General features: G+C 37.5%; 2 protein-coding genes across 4 annotated transcripts; both read left to right on the top strand.

Moving 5' to 3' along the window:
• Window positions 1–665: 665 nt before the first annotated feature.
• On the top strand, window positions 666–4,244 carry LOC109199751 (uncharacterized). Its single transcript, XM_025904822.1, has 3 exons — window positions 666–687; window positions 1,000–2,027; window positions 4,238–4,244. The coding sequence occupies exons 2-3, from the start codon at window positions 1,030–1,032 to the stop codon at window positions 4,242–4,244; spliced, it is 1,005 nt and encodes a 334-aa protein (XP_025760607.1). The 5' UTR covers window positions 666–687; window positions 1,000–1,029.
• Window positions 4,245–6,614: 2,370 nt separating this feature from the next.
• On the top strand, window positions 6,615–8,906 carry LOC106097220 (uncharacterized). 3 transcript variants are annotated; one of them, XM_025900541.1, is made up of 4 exons: window positions 6,615–6,738; window positions 7,019–7,100; window positions 7,286–7,349; window positions 7,498–8,906. In XM_025900541.1, the coding sequence occupies exon 4, from the start codon at window positions 7,528–7,530 to the stop codon at window positions 8,512–8,514; it is 987 nt and encodes a 328-aa protein (XP_025756326.1). In that variant the 5' UTR covers window positions 6,615–6,738; window positions 7,019–7,100; window positions 7,286–7,349; window positions 7,498–7,527; the 3' UTR covers window positions 8,515–8,906. The 3 variants fall into 3 exon arrangements, with proteins under 3 accessions (XP_025756326.1, XP_025756322.1, XP_025756323.1); XM_025900537.1 differs by having other exon boundaries at window positions 7,495–8,906; XM_025900538.1 differs by lacking the exon at window positions 6,615–6,738 and having other exon boundaries at window positions 7,015–7,100; window positions 7,495–8,906.
• Window positions 8,907–21,591: the final 12,685 nt, after the last annotated feature.

The raw sequence follows: 21,591 nt of genomic DNA, 5'->3' as shown, positions 1-21,591 counted from the left end.
TTTTTCTGAAAAGGGGTTGGTTCAGTGTTTTTTTTTTATATGTTTATTTTTTAAAATCCTGTTCAAAGTTTATGTATTTAAAGAAAAGCTTAAAGGGAAGCAAACCTGTCTCCACTCCACAACCATCGTGCAAAACTTTGTTGTTCTCTATGTATTTAATATTTGTTTCTGAGGTAGTCAGCACTTTAGGACAGATCTACTCTAACTGATTTTTTTAATATGAACAAATGTGGGCTTTTAGGAAATTCTATTAAATCTTCATTTTCTGGCAAAAAAATCTGAACATTTAGACTGAAACCAATAAAAAAGTTGTATAATTAAATCTGGTCTTGAGCTATGGTTGTATTTTTTTTTATTGACAACTTTTGACTTTTATTCTCTGCATTTTAAGACAAATATCTGCACTTTGTATCGCTTACATTTTCAAAACAGGCTTGTTACTTGACTATGTTCCATGAAAATACTACAGTAGTTAATTTGCAATACTGTAGTGAAGTTTAGAGTAATGCACTGTGTTGGACTGTTGCAGAGTATTTTATTTTAAGTTGATGATGATGACTGTGATGCTTCACAGTATCACATCTTGAGGAATTGAAGTCTAAACTTATTTCTGAGCGATTCTTTTCCCCATGCTGCACACATTTTTCAGTTTAGATGTCGAGTAAAAGTAACACAGCTACAACATAGGTAATAACCTTTAAAACAAATCTCTGTTTTTTCTGCTTGTGTTCTACATACTAGACATGAATTCATTGAAAATTTGAATTTGGCCTGAAATAAAGCTGTGTTTCCCTATTTATTTATTTTATTTTATTATACTTCAACGTTCGGCTACCTTTTCACAAAACATAGGCCACAGAAAAGTACAGTTCTGATAAAAAAAAAAAAAAAACATATATTACTGATCACATTGTAATCAGTGTCTTCTTTGAAACAAATAAGGTCAGAACAGCAAAATATTGAATTGAAAATATGTTGTTTTTCTCTCTCCTCCTGCAGGTCCACAAAGCTGGTTAAGACCACCACGTCATGGAGAACATAACACATGTGATGAGCAAATCGCCCTATGGCCAAAAAATGGAATTCGGCACAAATAACTGGGGTGTTGTGGAAGACACCAACTTGGCTGGAGGAATTCTTCTGTCCACCTCTCTGCTGGGCCTGGCTACCTATATCGGTGCCTTCTGGGACCAAAGCAGTGCACTCAGTCTTTTTAAGAGAAGCTTCATCATGTCCTTCTCGTGTGACCATGGGAACCTGAAAGGTGTTCAGAACACCCATGTCTCTCTTTTTGCTCTGATTTTCATCGATGTTCTAAATGTGGTCGGAGCAATGACCTACGGAAGTCACCTGGTTGCAGCTAACTGTCCTGGAAACACATGTTTGTACACCGAAAACCTGTGGATGTTTTCAAGACGGTATTTAGTGATGATACATCTCCTGACAGCCCTCATTTCAGTCCTTTATCTCTGCCACCAAAACCTGGGTTCCAAACTACGTTGTGTTTTCTCTGTGGTGTCTTTATTGATTTGTGTTTTATACTATAGTTCTGTGCTCTACACCATTGAAGTACTATACATGCAAGAAGTTCTCACCTGCGGACTGGCTTTGGCCATAATTGCAAAATCTAAACCCACAGGGAGGAAAAAAGACAAGCTACGAATTGCAACTGTTGCATTGTTCACCTTCTTAGTTGTCTACCTTCCGGTTTTTGTTCTTGATTACATGATCTATAGTCAGACCATCTCTGGGCAGCCAATAGAAGACTATTTTGTAATTTATGTAAATGTGTATTATTTCACAAACTTTCAAGTCTGTCTCGATGGACTCTTGTGCTATTCAATTCTGAAGATGTCTGCAGCAGAAGAAGACAGAGAGCAACCACCACAACAATGGGAGCTACAAGAACAAGGGCTGCAGCAACCACCACAACAACAGCAGCAACAATCACCTCAACCATCACAACCATGGCAGCAACAAACACCTCAACCATCACAACCATGGCAGCAACAAACACCACAACCATGGCAGCAACAATCACCACAAACACAACAACAGCAGCAACAAACACCACAACAAAAGTGGCAGCAACAACAACAGGTCTTCAATTATCCAAGGGTTCATGTTAATACAAATGCAGTTACTGCATATAACAGGCAAAACTGGAATTAAGTCTTTGTGCTGTGAAGTTTGACTGGATCACAACTCTGAAATCAACTACATGTAATATTTGTTTCTCAGCTTTCTGCAACTGTGGGCACTAAAATCGCTTTAAAAAATGATTGGATTTATTAAACAGGGGTAAACTGTAGATGGGTGAGGGCCTAGCTAAAGATTGATTTATAGCACTATTATTCTATTCGGATGGCTGTACTTCATGTCCTTTTAATTTAAATTAAAAATGGATGAAAGAAATTTAAAATTAGAGATTGAGATGAGCATTGTATCCATACTGTGATTTTAAATCCAATGTATAACACAGAACAAGAAGAAATGTGTTTCAGTACACACAGAATGCACTATAAATGTATTTAGAATGATTTTGTGACAAATTAAAGCAACTATGCACTCACTGTAATACAAAATATTGTGATGGAAATTTCTTTTACCTTAGTGGATTGACCATGTGTTTTGAAAGTAGCATACAGTGGGATGCAAAAGTTTGGGCAACCTTGTTAATAGTCATTATTTTCCTGTATAAATCGTTAGTTGTTACAATAACAAATGTCAGTTAAATATATCATATAGGAGACACACACAGTGACATTATTCTCCCTGGTGGTTCCTCCAGGAAGTTCAGTTGCAGTAGCACAGCATCGACAGGAGTTGCAGAAGTGAAATGAAGTTTATTGGATTTACAGAAAGTGTGCAATAATTATTTAAACAAAATCAGGCAGGTGCATAAATTTGGGCACTGTTGTCATTTTATTGATTCCAAAACCTTTAGAACTAATTATTGGAACTCAAATTGGCTTGGTAAGCTCAGTGACCCCTGACCTACATACACAGGTGAATCCAATAATGAGAAAGAGTATTTGAGGGGGTCAATTGTTAGTTTCCCTCCTCTTTTAATTTTCTCTGAAGAGTAGCAACATGGGGGTCTCTAAACAACTCTCAAATGACCTGAAGACAAAGATTGTTCACCATCATGGTTTAAGGGAAGGATACAGAAAGCTGTCTGAGAGATTTAAGCTGTCTGTTTCCACAGTTAGGAACATATTGAGAAAATGGAAGACCACAGGCTCAGTTCAAGTTAAGGCTCGAAGTGGCAGACCAAGAAAAATCTTGGATAGACAGAAGGGACGAATGGTGAGAACAGTCAGAGTCAACCCACAGACCGGCACCAAAGACCTACAACATCATCTTGCAGCATCGTTCAACCATTCGGAGCACTTTACACAAGGAGATGCTGTATGCGAGAGTGATGCAGAGGAAGCCTTTTCTCCGCCCACAGCACAAACAGAGCTGCATGAGGTCTGCTAAAGCACATTTGGACAAGCCAGCTTCATTCAATGATTGCCAGAATGAATGTCCAATGTGAGCCAGAACAGCAAAAATAACTATTATATAGGAAGGTTTTCCTACTTGAAGTGAACTCCAGCTCTGCCACAAGGATATATAAATACACACTATCATCATATATACCTCAGTCCGTGCACTCAAGTCACACATTAAAAACACACTTTCAAAAACCATAAGCTGCAGTTGTGAATCGTACAATGAATCATGTTTAAAATGAAAGTTAGCTGGCTTTGAAAAGTCTTCCTGAATCCATTTAGTTATTTGCATAACAGAATTTTGCCTGTTTTTAATCCAGTGCTCCCCGAGGGCACAAAGATCATAGGCGTCCAATACTGGGTTTTAACCTTGTCCCTTTCCCCTCCTTATGTTCCGTAATTTCCCCATCCCGTCATGTCTGTGCCCTGCCTCGTGCTTCTCTGATCTCTCTCCCCCTCCAGTCTGCGTCTTTGTGTACTTCCTGTTTTACTTTGATAGTCTCACATCAATGTACGTGATGTTGTTTGTCTCGTTATGATTATTCGTGTCAGCTGTGTTCCCCGTGTGCTTCCACATCCCTCGTTATCTTTCTGTGCATTTATGTCAGCGTCTCCCTCAGTTCCGTGTCGCGTCCTCCCTCATGGCTGCGTACCTCTCCGTGTGTTTCCTTGTGAGTTAGCGTTAGAATTTTCCAGTTTAGTTTTGCATTGTTTTGTATTTCCTTTTTTTCCCCATTCAGCAAATAAGGCTGTATTTTGAGTTTAAGGCCCAGTTTCTGTGAATTTGTGTTTGGGTCCTATTCCTGCCTGTACACAGCCAGTTTATGACAAAGACTAAAAATAAGTTTTAAGGTGTACTTTCCACCTGGAGAGGTAACTCATTCCAAACTTACTCCACAGGTGCTATGGCAGAGAAAGCTCGACGCCCTGTTCTTATGTTCAGTCTAAGGGAAATGGAGGAGCAGCTGGTCAGCAGACCAGTGACCTTGAAGCAACATACTGTATAAAAGCACATAGATGCCCTTTGTGATTCAGATTAGAGATAGAGATTAGATTAGATGAAACTTTATTAAGTAGTAGAACAGCACTGACAGAAGTTGCAGGATGTGAGCAGGAATATACACATATATACACATATATACATATATAAATACAGAGTATATAATAGGCATAAATATGAATAAGAATACCAGGGAATTGCATAATTCAACTATTGTGAGTCTATTTTTTTAAAATATTTTTTATATCCTTTTAAAAAAAAAATATATATCCATTAGATATAAAAATATAAACAAAATATTGCACAGTGACAAACACTACAGACTAGTTGTTGCCGCCCTCCTTTGGCCTCCTGTTTCTCCTCCTTCTCCCCTCCAGCGAGGAGTTAAACAGTTTGTAAAACTCCTTTGTCCCACACGCCATCAGTCTTTGACTTTGGGAGAAGCAACCTGTCACTGAACAGATTCCTCTGGTTGTTTATGGCCGTGTGCAGAGGATGCCCAGCATTGTCCATAATGTCCAGCAGTTTCTTTAGTGTCCTTCTCTCTGCCACTGTCACCAGAGTGTCCAGCTTCGTGCCGACCACAGAGCCAGCCTTCCTGATCAGTTTTTCCAGCCTGGATGAGTCCTTCTTTGCTGTGCTGCTCCCCCAGCACACCACAGCATAGAACAGTACTCCAGCAACCACCGACTGGTAAAACATCCTCAGGAGCTTCCTGCAGATTTTGAAGGACCTCAGCCTCCTGAGGAAGTACAGTCAGCTTTGGCCTTTTTTACACAGGTGCTGTGTGCTGCATGACCAGTCCAGTTTGTTGTCCACCCACAGCCCGAGGTACTTGTACGTGTTGACCACCTGCACATCCTTTTCCTCCATCCAAACTGGCAGGGGACCTGGTCTGGACCTCTCAAACTCCACAACCAGTTCCTTGGTCTTTGAGGTGTTGAGTTGCAGGTGGTTTGTGTGACTCCATGTGACAACAATTTGGTTGGAAAAATTAGGTCTACCATGACTTCAGTCTTGCTCTCATTAAAATAAAATAAAAATTATAGGGTTGATTTCTGTCACTGAAACATTCCAATAAAACTGAATGTTTCATTAAAGTTTGAAACATTACATTTTTAATGTTTTCTTGTAGAAAATCATTTTCCTGTTGGAACTCCAGTTTGGCAGTAGCCTCTCCATCATTCCATCCACTTTGTGCAATGTATGCTGCTGGTATCAAAATAGCTCAGAGCATGACGCTAGCACCACTATGTTTGACTATTCCTACAGTGTTCTTAGGTTTGCCTCACTTTTAGAATCTATTTAGAAGATAAATAGATTCGAATTTATTTATTTGTTTTTATCTTTAATGCTAATGTTCCCTTTTGTTTTATATTTCACAATTACCTCATAGTTTTGATCACGCAGTTATGTTTCATCTGATATCACATATTCAGATCTAATCTTTTAATACACATGTGTATAGTAGAATAGAGTCTTTAAACACAGACATAAACAAGGAGAAGCCCCCTTTCTCTGAGGACCGTGATGGGGATGTTGGAGTGAAAAGTTTGTGCCATGTAGGGTGTAAGATAACCTGAGTGATGGATCAAAATTAAGGGAGGACCAAGTCTAAAAGTCTGGTCACCCTCAAGTTTTTAACCAATCATGTTAACTTTCTGGACACATACTAAAAGTGCTTACTGCCTGGGTGTGGTGCTCTTTTCCTTGTTTTGGGTCTCCTGAGTGAAGGAAGAGACACGGCAGCTGCTTTTAACTTGAAACTTTAACTGCTTAATAACTTTAAGAAAATGCACTTTGAGTATATTTGTCTTCTCTCTTATAAAATGAACCCAACACAGCATAGCTCAACTTTGTCCAATTATACTATGCAACCTTTCTCCAAAAGGCATTTCGATTGTCTGTGTGAGCAGCTGTAAATTTCAGTCAAGCTTGAATGTGTTGATGTTGAAGCAGGAGCTTCTTTCTTGCTCGACTCCCTGAAAGCCCATGGCGACATAAAACTCACTTCACTGTGGACAGCGATGCTAATGTTCCAGCTGCTTCCTGTTCAAAACAGGCCTGAGCCTTGGTGAATTCTGGGTTGTTTTCTAATTATCTGAACTAATATCCATTTTCCAGTTTAGGTCTTCTTCCATCTTTGGGCAGAGCAGTGACTCAAAGGGCAACAAATGCACACTGATAAACTGAATGTGAACTTCCAGTGCCAGCTGAGATAGGCTCTGGCTCCACTACAAGGTGTGTGTGCAGAGAGACATGTACATAATGTACAGCTCGATCTATGCACTAACGCTGTACTATAATCTGTTTCAGGATTTTTTTCTTAACAGCAAAAATCCTTTTTATTTTAAATAATGTTGCATTTTGGCAAAAACATACTGTAAATACTGTCATAGTAGACAATTTAACACACTGTAATAAAGTATTTTTTAAGCAATAGCAGAACACACCCCAAGGAGTCTGATGATAAGAGGAAATAAATTTGCTTGACTAATTATTTTTACAACATAATTTACAGCCATAAATATGCAGCTGAGAGTGGCAGTGTTTGTCAGTAGGTGAATTTACCCTCAGAGACAGGTGAACTCTTTATAAAGAAGGTAAGATTACATTTTCTGTCTTTTTGTTCCCAAATTCTCATATTGTATATTTTGAAAATTAATAGATGAAATAATTTTTAGATTTTCTATAATTATCAGTGGATGGAGAGCAAAATGTTTTAAATGTGTTTTTTTTTTGTTTGGTTTATATCGGGGTATTTCTTTCTTTCTATAATTAATTCTAGAAAAGGGTAAATTCCAGCATTCAAGAGAAACAAGAAAGCCCTCATTGAGTTAGCACATATTTTGGTGAGTGTGCCTTTGTGCCATTAATGTGAACAGGCAGCAACATATTTCTCATTACACTGTAAATGTGACAAAGTAATAATATATATGAAAATGTAATTACCAGAGGAAAATACTGATACAGATATTGGTCTTCTCTCTCCTCCATCAGGTCCACAAAGCTGGTTAAGACCACCACGTCATGGAGAACATCACAGATGCGATCAGCAAATTGCCCTACGGCCCAAAAATGGAATTTGGCACAAAAAACTGGGGTGTTACGGTAAACAACAACTTGGCTGCAGGAATTCTCCTGTCCACCTCTCTGCTGGGCCTGGTTACCTATATCGGTGCCTTCTCGTTCCAACGAGGTGCACTAAGCCTCCTTAAAAATAGCTTCATCACATCCTTTTCATGTGAGCACATGAACCTCAAAGGTGCTCAAAACACCCATGTCTCTCTTTTCGTTCTGCTTTTCATCGATGTTCTAAATGTAATCGGAGCAATGACCTTTGGAAGTCACCTGGCTGCAGCTACCTGTCCTGGAAACACATGTCCGTACACCTATAACCTGTGGATCTTCTCAAGACGGTATTTGGTGATGATACATCTCCTGACAGCCCTCATTTCAATCCTTTACCTCTGCCACCCACACCTGGGTTCCAAACTACGTTGTGTTTTCTCTGTGGTGTCTTTATTGATTTGTGTTTTATACTACAGTTCTGTGCTCTACACCATTGAGGCAGAATACCTACTAGAAATTCTCACCTGTGGATTGGCTGTGGCCATTGTTTTAACAGCTGCTTTGGGCTCTGCTGCCACAGGGGAGGAAAAAGTGAAGATAGGCATCACAGTTATCTCAATGATCACTTTCTTTGCTGTCTACTTTCCCAATTTTGTTCTAAGGTACTTAGTCTACAGCAGGTTGACAGCTGACTACGAGACAATTTATGCAAATGTTTATTATTTCACAAATTTTAACGTCTTTCTTGATGGACTCTTGTGTTGCTTAATCCTGAAATTGTCTGATGGAGAAAAAGAGGATGAAATACAGCAAGGATGGCAGCAGCAACCTTCTCAAAAACAATGGCAGCAACAGCAACCACCACTGCAACGTGGCTTACATTATCCAATGGTTCATGTTAATACAAATGCATTTAATCCATATAACAGACAAACCTGGAATTAAGTCTCTGCACCATGAAGGTTGATGTGATTTGTGTTCATTAGTAGGTGTGATTGGATCACAAATCCAACCTTTGATTTTTGTCTTTCAGTTGTCTGTTGCTGTGGACACTTAAAAAAAAAATGATTTGATTTGGATGACTGAGGATGGGCTTTACTCGAGGTTGATTTGTAACAGTTCTTAGTAGATGGCTATACTTCTCTAAAAGTGCATGGAAGATGAAATCATTCTCCCTGTGATATAAATCATCCAGTATAAAAAGAGCAAGAATAAATGTGCAATCATCTCTATAATCACATAAAGGTCTATAAATGACACGGATGTTGTGAGAAGTAATTGTGAATTTGCACACATTGTAAAGTAAATAATATTGTAAATAAAATCAGATAAAACTATTTAATGGCAATTTTTAAACTTGTTTTTTCCACTTCATTTTAAATTTACATTTTAAAACTATTATACAAATCTCCACAACATATTTTAACTTGACTAATAATAAATAATGTTCTTTTCTGCCTTGATTGTTTTTAGACCGTTTTTGATTATCCACACATAGCTGAGACCTCAAGCATTTGAATCCCACAAAGCGAATAGTAAATCATGAGTTGGGTAGCATTACAGTCACATAGAAATACTTTTATCTGACACTTCCTCTTGTCCTTGGATGTTTAAGGATTTTCCCCTTTATTTTATCCTGGAATTAAGAAAAAGCATACAAATAAGCCTCAGTAGTCATAGTGAACAAGCAAAGCTCTTTCAACTGGTTCATCTAAACAGAAGCCGATTAATATTAATGTCAGTATTTATGACATTTTTAATGCCCTTTAGAATAACTTATTAATCGCTTTTAAATATCTTATCTTTTATTTAGTATTTATTAAGTAAACAATAACCGAAACTACTTTTTCAGAAGTTATTTCAGTATAATTTCTGCTTCCTTCAGCAGAGGCTGTAAACAGTTTTGAGAACATCTCAGGAGATAGCTTGTGATGCAGTTTACAGGAATGGTTTGGAAGCTTTTTACTGCATACTGGGACACGGACATGCAGCACCTGGGGATCATTTACTACTTATGTAATGTCATTAGAAATTTGACAAGCGCTTAATCTTTAAAGACTGATTGTATACTGAGTCATTTATGACATACAACAAGACAAGGGGGCATCAAACTATACTTATCTTTAGACTTTAGACCGTAGCTTTTTGAGAATAAGCAGTACTTTCACCTTAATGCTAACACTAACAATTCTGCTGTGGTGCAAATTTGCTCTTGGTTTGCAGGTGTATTGTTTACTATGCTCACTCTCTGAATTAAGTGTCCAGGAGTGAGAACTGCAAAAAGACACTTGATTTAAATGCAGGTTTGGGACATTTTATGTTTGTGGATGCTATAGATGGGATGCAATTTAGAGAACAATATTGTAATCATTACACTTGTACAGTTCTCTTGTTTCACAGGTCAATTATGCATTCAAGATGAAGAATATTTTTGGTCATGATAAGTCTTGGAATTTATAAGAGATGTTCCTTTTACTTCCAGAATATTGTACCATCTTTTAACAGTGAAGTGCAGATAAACACTGGCCACGCTTTTGTGTGTAGAGTGGTCCCTCCTTTATCACGGGAGTTACATTCTAAAAATAACCCGCGATAGGTAAAGGAAGTAGCCAACTTTATTTTTTACAGTTATTATAAATGTTTTAAGGCTGTAAAACCCCTCACTACACACTTTATACACTTATCTCAGACAAGCATGAACATTTTCACACTTTTTTCTCTTGTTTAAACACTCTCAAAGTTCAAACCTTCGTAGACAAATAAGTCCAATATTATAGAATGAAACCAAAGATCAAACCCTGTTTTTAGGACCAGGACATGGGAATAGAGCAGCTGCGAGTGAATTCAACATTAATGAATCAATGGTGTGGAAGTGGAGAAAGCAAGAAGAATGAGTTGAGTGAAACAGCGAGGTCGCAAAAGGTGAACCGCGTTATAGACCACTGTATTTTAGGAACTATGACTCTATTAATCACCTTCCTCATTAATCAAACCGTGTTTTGAATGCTGCTGGAATACACAGCCCTTTGCGTTGTGTATAACATTGCAAACATACACAGTGTCAGATCAGTTTGCAGACTATGGCTTATGTTAGCAGTGCTAGCAGCACTGGCCTTGCTTACTTCCATGCTAGCATCTTCAATCCAGTGCCAGTATAGCGCTACTTTGCTTTGGTTGCTTGGTCATATTTCAGTTTATTCTCATGCAGCCAACATACAGCAGCACAGTTTTTTACAAAGCACTGTAGAAGTAGGTTTAGAAAAGGGGGTGTAGAATAACAGTTTATTGATGATGAAGCAACCAGCTAGGCCAGAGGCTGCGGTTTGGGGAATGTGCCACTTTAGCGGTTGGCGGCAGCTCCCAGGCCTGGCAGATCCTGAAACAAATGTGAGAAGGCACCAGAGTAAAAGGGTACGGATGGGTAATGCATAAATGTGTGGTGCACGTAGGCATTTATAGATGCACGACTGACAAGGGAGTGTTTTGGGTGTGACCCAGCTCTAAAAATATAGATAACTTATCTCCAGGTGACTTGTCATGCACATCCATGGTCATAGTAGCAACCACTACTGTAGAAGCTAATGAGGTTCCCTATAAATAAATAAATAAATAGATTTGTCTTTTTTTTTCAAACTTCTTTGGAGTTATTTCTGTGAACTCTCTGTGTCACTTGGCCAGAATGAAATTACAAGAGAAAGAGAGAGACTGATTTAAATAATTAATAATTTAAATAATTAAAAGTGTTTTTGTTTCGTTCAAAGCACGAGACAGGACTATCATGAGATAAGTTTCACTACTTAAGAAATCCGCTATAGTTACACATCTTTGTTTCTATTTCTTTACGCATAAAGTACAACAAACCTTGAATAAAAACTAATACTACCTCAGAGCAATAACCCCGATCACTAGCCATATAAACTGAAGTATGCGCTTCATGGAAGGACACACCTTTGGCTGGACTTTGCTGCTCAAATGGCTATTGTCATGTTGATATCCTTGAATTTAATGTGATTCTGATTAATATAACTTCTTCAGTTTTACTTTTACTCTTTTTACATACAATGTATGAATAAATTAAAGTAATATACACATTTATTTATTGAACATTAAATAAATGTGCTCTTTTTTATGTATCAAGAAAACAGGGATACGCAGTGGTAGGGGAGGTACATGTGACAAGCAGCTTGCCTGACCTTTTCAAAACAAGCACACGGTTTTGAATAGACCTGCCACACAAAGCATGCAGTAAGCAAATGTCCTGACTGTGCAGTGCTGTGGTCAGCTGCAAACCAACTATGCAGAAATGTCTCTCTTACTGACCCATGTACAAGTCCAACCCAAATGAAATGGTTTGCAAATTGCATAAACACAGGAAACATATTGAATGTTTAAAATGAGAAAAAAACACCAGTCAAAAAAAGGTTATTTTGAATTTGATGGGGAAGGGTGTGAAATATTGGCAGACCAGTTCAGCACAATACTGTGAAGCCATGCTGCTGTACCAGATGCAGTTTTGTTGAAATATACAATGTTTTTCCTGAGAGAAGTCATCTGAATGGAAGCATAGGTTGCTCTAAAACCTGTATATACCTATCAGCACTGGTGGTGCCTTTCCAGATGTGCAAAGTGCCAGTCATAGGCACTAATGTACCATTATACCATCAGAGATACAGGCTTTTGACTTGTGCTGATAGCAAGTCAGTTCCCTCTTCTTCTATTCTGAAGGATGCAGCATCCATGATTTTGAAAAATAATTTAAAAATTTATTTTCATTAGAATGTAGATTCTACAGATCTACATGTGACCAGATGTTTCGGTTCCTGCATCAATGTGTCCAGAGCAAAGTATTGCATTTGCTTTTGTCCTTCCAGAATGATCTCACATGGTATATCCTCCTGAGAACCAGCCTATTCATTTATGTCCTCTGTAATGGACATTTGTTTTTGGTCTATATCTTTTGACTTTTTTCAGCCACCCTACTAAGTCCTGATATATTAAATAATGTTTAATGGGAACATTCTTTTTTCCTTAGTTCTCAAGAGAATATTTTGGTTCTTTTTGTGTTAGCTTGGAAACCAAATCACAGAAGAAAAGCTAAATGTTTACAAAACTCATTGACTTATTCAGACCAGAGTGAAGAAGCTATATGTGAAAACATCACATATAACCTACACATGCAGTTAATATGTCTCCTAGTTCCGTTTCCTACCATAAACGAAACATGGATAAGGCCTGTTTAAGCTTTAAGTCTTGGGAGCCGCCTCCCTTGGACCCAGCACAATATGGCATTTTTATGTTGCAGTGAACTAACTGACTAAGAAGAGGTTCTGCAATATTTATTTTTCAGTTTCCAAGATACAAGAGCTGACTGGACTCATTAGTTTCCCTTTCATTTATTCCTGTGCACCAATTTGCATGACACCTACTGAATGTGTATGATTTTTTTTTTGTTCCCATACAAACAATAAAATCTGGAATGAGAGCCAATATTACATCAGCGCAATAACTACTGCCAATCATTTCAAACTTTCACTTATAAAAGCAAATCATTATAACCACTAAAACATCTTTGACTTTTGTTTCTGTGTGGCTCTCTTCCCTTTAGCTTCTCTTAGTGCTCTGTGACTGTGACACTAAAAAGCCATAATCTGTGCTTGAAGGAATGATAAAGGTAATATATTTATTGTTGCTTTACTTCCCTCTACCTGTGTCAAATATACAGTAGATATGGTGATCAGGATGATATAAAAATAATTTCTTAATGAAAATTGCAAACAAACAAGCAGCTGACCTGGTGCTCATTCTTTTTTAAACAAACACAGTTTTGAATGATCCTGCAATGCTAAGAAAACTTAACCCTAGAGTACGCAAATGTCCTGACCATAGATCATTCAAGTTGCGGTGAGTTGCAAATCAAATATATCTGAATATCTCTTTTACTCACACATGCAGACGTACCGATGTTTTCAAGAGTGACAAAGTGTCCTGCTAACATTAATCTCTAGGAACTTGCTCACTTTGCCACGGTTCATAGACATGATGTTTTGACAATGGCTCAGTCCACAAGCAAAAAACACAACTCCAAGCTATGGACTATTTATTATACAAAGTTAATGAAGAAGGGGAAGGAGATACACTGGTACAATTTTGTCATAGTGAGGAAACAAAGCCAAGAGGTGAGACTACACTCAGAGAAATACATTATACATTATATATTTACAAATGGAGATGTATTTTTTTTTTTAAAAAAAACCAACATTTTATTCAGGGCGTTGAATTGCAGATCATGGAGGGAAGATTAATGAAACTGCTCATCTTTGGTTTGTACTCTTTTCTTGTATTTCTAGTTGAGAAATAGTGCATATATACAGTATCTATGTTTTGGTTTGCTTATGTATTATTGTAGGGTCTCCCTTACAGCGTAAAGCGCCCTTAGGCGACTGATCTTGTGATTTGGCGCTTTATAAATAAAATTGAACTGAATTGTTTGGGATGAATTTTGATTTCCTTTGTTTTTACAGGGGTGTTTCTTTTTTCTTTTTTCAATGTGCAGACCACACAGCAGATAGGTAAGAAAATATGAATTTATATCTATCTAGTATAACTGATTGTCAGAAATCAGAACATGGTGGTAGCAGCAGGGGTGTACTGCAATAACTAATAATAACAATAATAATGACAGCAACTAAATAACTCACCACTAAATCATCCATGTGCCTAAAAACTGTCTTTAATTGAAATTACTGTGACATGTTTTCATGTTTTATCATACAACCTAAATATTTTTTTATATATAAATATATTTTTATACTTGAATTTTTTTCTATTTTTTTTCTAATTTTCTCCTTAAATTTGTCATCCTGTTTTACAGACTCATTATGGCCAAACCTCTTTAATACAGCTCCAACTCCAACTCCAACAGATACTACCATTGCTACTCCTATTGCTACAACTCCAACCCCAACAGATATTACCATTGCACCTCCTATAGCTACAACTCCAACCCCAACAGATACTACCATTGCTACTCCTATTGCTACAACTCCAACCCCAACAGATATTACCATTGCACCTCCTATAGCTACAACTCCAACCCCAACAGATACTACCATTGCTACTCCTATAGCTACAACTCCAACTCCAACAGATATTACCATTGCACCTCCTATAGCTACAACTCCAACTCCAACAGATACTACCATTGCTACTCCTATTGCTACAACTCCAACCCCAACAGATACTACCATTGTTACTCGTATTGCTACAACTACAACTCCAACAGATACTACCATTGCTACTCCTATTGCTACAACTACAACTCCAACAGATACTACCATTGCTACTCCTATTGCTACAACTCCTCGAACTGACATCAGACTTCCTATGAAAGGTACAATCTGTTGTAACTTTAGGTAGCTCGATAGAATGAAAGAAATTAGAACAGAGTAGCCCTTTATTGTCATGGCTTCCAGGGGTGGCAGAAGGCAGCCAATGATTTCTGGGAAGTGTTAATACCCTCTGCGTAGCCTTCCTGTTCTCAGTTGTGGCGCCTGGTTCCCAAACACCTGGGCAGTGGTAGCAGGCCAGAAGCAGCTTCTGGTCTTATATAAGTCTTATTCTTATCAAGTCCATCAGAGCATTTCCTTTCTGTTTGATACAAAACTGAACAATTTTTTTTACTTTACTTTACTTTGTAAAATAATTATTATAATAATTATAATTAATTATAATGAGCAATTATTAAGGTTCCGATATGATTTTTGGATTTTTGTTACAGTTAACTTTAATGTTCACCTCGTCATTCTTTTTTTGCTCTTTTGAAAACAGACACCATAGGTAGTGACACTGGTACTATTACAGCCCCACTGACTAAAACCACATGTCCCATGCAAAGGAATAGCACATTATATAACAGGTTAAATCTTTAGCCCCATGTGCATATTGCACATACAGCACAATGAATGTACTAAGGTTAAGAGTAAGAATATCAAAGTTTTTGAGCACTTCTTAATGTAGTAATTAAAACTTGAACAATTTGGCTATGCTTTATTACAAAGAATAGCTGATGTGTTTAATGTATAATTAAAGATATTTTAGATTAAACTTAAATAAGTCTTATTGTTATAAAGTGCACCAGTGGATTTCCCCCGGTTTGATACAAAACTGAAGAATTATTTAAAGATGAAAATAATAATAATTATTTCATTCACAATTTCCAGGTGTGCAGAAGAGGACTGTAGTGAGGCTGAGAATGAAACGCAGTGCTGATCTGACAGATCCAAACATCAGGGATCAAGTGCTGCAGCAGGTACAGCAAATAGATATGTTTGCTCTGCTTTAAAACACCTCTACTCCATTTTCTTATCAGCTCTCAGCAACTCAAGCAACAAATGACACCATTTGTTTCTTTTTTTGTATGTTGTGTATTCAGCTGGAGGCTTCTCTTCAAAGTCAGCTGTCTGGTGTTGTGAGTCTGCGCTGGAGGCACATCGGCTGTGAAAAGCAACAAAAGGAAGGTACGGATCCTAAATAACGTACTTACACCATCTCATTACTGACCCATATATGGTTATGTTTTATTTTATCCATATGTTAAATAAAGAAGTTTTCTGAAACTAGAAGAAGCAAAATTTCATGGCTTGTTTTATGTTTGAATTAATTCAGCATCTAATCTAAATTGAGCTACAGATCTGTTTAGAATTCACTAATATCCTATCTGATATTAACAAGTGGTGGATAATCATTGAGGCCAGGGAGAGGGACTTTTTTGTAGGTTTTACAGCACCTGTTTACATAAATAATTTCATAATATCAGGCTCACCAATCTTGTTTTCCAGCGGCAAATACATGTGTGGAGAACAGCGATTTACTCTAAAAGAGGACTGCAGAGAAGATTTGACATCAGGAGCAGGACAGCTATGATGATGTTTGCAAACCTTTAGCTTGCATTCTTAATTATTTAGAGTTGATTTAGATAACATTTAGAAATGTTTAATTACTACAGTGGCTATATTTTATGTTTTAGTTTGATTGATTTGCTGTTTCTCTAAACTGTTAATGCAATACTATAACCAGAAATGAAAAGTTGTTTTGAAAGATTTTAGCATTGATATTTATGTTTCTGTAAGCTATATCTCACTTCATTTACAGAGATCTTTCTATCCTCTGTTATTCCCCTCAGACTTTCCCACAGGCACCAGTCACCACACCAGCACAACCAACCTGCAGTGCAGTGATATCAGCTGCAGATGGGTTGTGATTTAAAAGACTTGCACCAGAACCATAGACTGTATATAAATAAGAACATAGCATCAGCATCTACAAAGTAAAGCAAATGATGTGTTTTACACCTGCATGCTTTCAAATGTCCAGAATTTCAAACTGAGTAGGAAAACGTACATTTGAAGGATAAAGTGTAAGGATCAAGTTGACAAATAATTCTTTTATGATGTGTTACCTGCACCTTTACCCTTATACAACCTGGCCTGGAGGGGTTCATAGATGACTCAATAACTGAAAACAAAACAAGCCCAAATCAGTAAGCTTCAACCACCTTCCTTGACAGTTAGTGATGCTGAGTTCAATGTCACTGGGATTTGAACTCATTCCTCATTTTTAGTAGCTGCACCTATGTGATGAATTTAAAAATACTCATTCTCAAGTTATCGTGTTTACATAATTTTCCGAAAACTTTGTGCTTGACTTTGACTTCAAGGTCACTAGGTTTCAAACTCGTCAGAAACGTTTCATACATGCACCTATGAAATCGGTCTGAAAATCCTATGCGGCATCATTTTCTTTCTTTCTTTCTTTTTTTTTGTATTAATTTTATTTAATGCGGCATCATTTTCAAGTTATCATGTTCAGAAACCTGGGTGTCCACGCTACCAGCCACCCCATCTGCCTGCCTGGTAGGGTGACAACAAAACCTCATCAGCCTTTTACAGCTGAGGGCTAAAGACCTTTCACAAGTAAGAAAAATGGATGCAAAAATTTCATTCTGCATTTAAACTGATACACATTACAGATTCTGTTCTGTGGGGTTTTAATGAATTCAATCTACAATAGACTGAAACGGATTCATTTGTACATTTGTCAACTCGCTTCCACTTAACATTAAACTCATCACTGTACTTATTAATCCCATGCACTGTTGGCTTTTCTCAGATCTGACTGAAACCTGAATTCTTCTCACACTGTGTAATGCATGTGTTGATGATCCTAACAATAAAAATGAAATAGAAAATATTATGGAGCCTGATCTGCTCTGTTGCATGATTTTGACTTAGAAATAAATTAATATAGTGTCATACTGAAATATAATTAATTTGTAGGTTTTTGTGACAGTAATAATCATTGTACAGAAGTGAAAAACAGACTATTATGATTTTCTACACCAGCATTCCATTCTTCTCCACTAGATGGAGTCAGTCACCAGTGTGTGTGTGCGTGCAGTCCTTTTTACATGTATGAAAATGGTGTGTGTGGTTAAACAGGTGTGGCTAAACATGAGCCTCTACTGTATACTGGTTTCAAGATCTCAACTTGACTTTGCAGGGTAACAACATGGGAAAGAAAGGCAGAATAACAAAACACTTCTGACAATCAAGTCATCTTGATAGTCACTTGCAATAAGTCTAAATATGAAATGTTTGCATTTGCAAATAGGGACCTGCATGTAAATAAAACCATTTTCTCAAGCTTGACCACCCTCTTGGTGAACATTAAATCAGGAGATTAAGTTAAATTCAGCATGAGCCTCTAGTTTAAGAAGGGTTCATAAACTCAGTGTGGTCTTTAACAACACACTAGAAACACTTTTGAGAGTCACGTAATCTTAAGCATTTACAAATTTGCATTCGCAAATAAGGATTTACATGTAAATAAGGTCATTTTCTTAGGCTTGATCATTCTCTTACTTAAAGTTAAAAGTAAATTCAACTAAATTCCATTTTATTTAGTGTCAAATCACAGCAGCACTGCAGCATTGGCCTCAGTGCATCTAATGGACCCTTCAATAATAGAGAGAAAACACCAACAAACAAACAACCTCCTATGACCAAGCACTTTACAACAGAAGGAAAAAGTCCCTTTTAACAGGAAGAAGCCTCAGGCAGAAGCAGGGAGGAGCAGCGACTGGTTGGTGCTGAGGGGAGGGAGTAAGGCCAAAAGACACACTGTGCCAGAGGTTAACAATGATTAAATGCAGTGTGTTGTATAAAGAAAATATAGAGTGAGAAAACGTGAGTACATCCCATAATGCACATGAGTGCAATGCAGCTTAATTACGTGAGGTCAGCTGATCCAGCTCAAACTATATGTATTAGTAAGTAATCCTCCAGTCTGAGAGCAAAGTGCTCCATTGGGTTCATATGGTACTATGAGGGGTCAATGATACACTATATTGCCAAAAGGATTCACTCACCCATGCAAATCATTTTATTTAGGTGTCCGAGTAACTTCTATAGCCACAGGTGTAAAAAATAAGGCCTCCTAAAAACATTTGTGAAAGAAGGGCTTGCTCTCAGGAGCTCAGTGGATTCCAGTGTGGTAGCTGTCGAATTTAGTCACTACTAAATATTCCACAGTTCAATGAAATTTAATTAAATGAAATTCAGTTCAGTTTTATTTATATACCACCAACAGTCACCTAAAGCTGCTTTATATTTTAAGGTAAAACCCCTGTAGTTTGTAGTATTATAATGAAGTGGAAGCAATTAGGAATGACAACAACTCGGCCAGGAAGTGGTAACCAAATTCCCTTAACTCTTCTCCGTAATTGTTTTGCATCGCATACGAATACATTGACCTTCAGTTCCACAGAAGGATTCACAAGCAAAACACAGCAGATGTATGGCACCATATCAGGTACTTTTATAACTGTGATTATAAATCATAACTCTTGATGCTTGTTACTGTGCTCATTGACAGAATATTAACAAAAATGAAATATCTGGTTTTGTTTTAAATGGTTACACTGTAGTTTAGCCAATTTTACATGACTTAAAGGATGGGACTGTTAAAGGATGCTGTTTTGTGTTGTCCTGTTTTCAGACTATTTATTCTATATTTAGAAGCCATGGATAATAAAACTGTTGTGCAGGTAAATCCAATTTTGGATTTGTTGGATTGGTCAAAAGTATACATGCAGGTTCAAGTATATACACACACTCACTCAAAATCTTTTAATAAGTGCTGCTCAATGTTCTATGTAAATGCCTTTTAACTTGACATGACAAAGATCTAACTTCTCATTAGTGGTTATGATTGACTACTATCAGTCGTTTCTCTTTGCCATTTTTCCCATAAAAAAGGTTTGTTTGACAGCAATGTTGCACTGAACAACATTGCCATCCTGGTTCTCAGGAGTGGGGTCTGGCCTGTGTACCTGTCTGGGTGGTTTCATGAGGGATAGCATGCTGTTGTATGGTGGGTGTTGGGGTGGCTGTATGGGGGCTCCACCGAACCGACAAGCTGGAGTCAGAAACATATTTTTTTGTGGTCATTATATCAAGGGACTGTAACCCTAATCCTGTTAACATAAATATACAGTGGGATGCAAAAGTTTGGGTAACCTTGTTAATAGTCATTATTTTCCTGTATAAATCATTGGTTGTTACAATAAAAAAAAATGTCAGTTAAATATATCATATAGGAGACACACACAGTGATATTTGAGAAGTGAAATGAAGTTTATTGGATTTACAGAAAGTGTGCAATAATTGTTTAAACAAAATCAGGCAGGTGCATAAATTTGGGCACTGTTGTCATTTTATTGATTCCAAAACCTTTAGAACAAATTATTGGAACTCAAATTGGCTTGGTAAGCTCAGTGACCCCTGACCTACATACACAGGTGAATCCGATAATGAGAAAGAGTATTTAAGGGGGTCAATTGTAAGTTTCCCTCCTCTTTTAATTTTCTCTGAAGAGTAGCAACACGGGGGTCTCTAAACAACTCTCAAATGACCTGAAGACAAAGATTGTTCACCATCATGGTTTAGGGGAAGGATACAGAAAGCTGTCTCAGAGATTTAAGTTGTCTGTTTCCACAGTTAGGAACATACTGAGAAAATGGAAGACCACAGGCTCAGTTCAAGTTAAGGCTCGAAGTGGCAGACCAAGAAAAATCTCGGATAGAAATGGTAAAAAAAACAGTCAGAGTCAACCCACAGACCAGATTTTTTTCACTTATTTCAAGCTAAAATATCTTGTATTAAGTAAAAAAAATCTGCCAATGGAACAAGTGAAAATTGTCTAGTTTTAAGATTTACTGTCTTGAAACAAGTTCCTTTAGCTTACTGAAATGTTGCCCTTTAGCTGATTCTGTCTTATTTTAAGTGTAATGAGATAATTTTGACTAGAAATAAGACAAATACTCTTGGTAAGATTTTGAGTTTTTGCAGTGAGGCGATTGAAAGAGCTCCAAACAACTCTAACATGGCTGACAAGCTCGCACAAGTTTATAAGAAACGCTTGATTGATGCTGGTGAGGATATTTTTAAAAGGGCACGAGAGGCCTTCCAAGCATTTAAAGATGTGGAGAAGAAAGCTGAGAATGAAGCGCTCTCAGAGACGATGGACACGGCTGATGCTGAAAGCAGGTCGGATACCTTCAACAATAGAGGCCTCTTCGGCTGCATTCAAGTGGCAAAGTTTGCTTTTGAGAAACTCAACGGCTGCTCTGCAGATATTTATCCAAAATTAGAAAGAGAAGTTGAAGCCAAGTTTGCCTTCTTTGAATGGTATCAAACCTACTCCAAACCTGACATGAGTACCTTGGAGCCACATTACTTGTGGAGGGATGTTGCACTCTGTTATGAGCACTACACAAACAAAAGAGTAGCAGCCTTTCAGGATACCAGCTTTCAAGGCCTCCTTGATTTGCTGAACCATGGACTTTTCATGTCAAAGGGAAGACGTGCTGAATTTGAGGAACCTGAAAAAACGGTGCCTGATTTAGAGAAAATTCAAGAATTGCTGAAGACTGCATATGACAAAAATAAAAAAGATATCAAACAG

The sequence above is a fragment of the Oreochromis niloticus genome, linkage group LG3 (genome assembly GCF_001858045.2).
Source record: "Oreochromis niloticus isolate F11D_XX linkage group LG3, O_niloticus_UMD_NMBU, whole genome shotgun sequence".
NCBI classification, from domain to species: domain Eukaryota; kingdom Metazoa; phylum Chordata; class Actinopteri; order Cichliformes; family Cichlidae; genus Oreochromis; species Oreochromis niloticus.
Note: the sequence above shows the minus strand (reverse complement) of the source record. Positions and strands in the feature narration are given on the sequence as shown.

What these genes read in the sequence shown, in the direction of transcription:
- LOC109199751 (XM_025904822.1), top strand. Translation starts at nt 1,030, where the DNA reads ATGGAGAACATAACACATGTGATGAGCAAATCGCCCTATGGCCAAAAA.
- LOC106097220 (XM_025900541.1), top strand. Translation starts at nt 7,528, where the DNA reads ATGGAGAACATCACAGATGCGATCAGCAAATTGCCCTACGGCCCAAAA.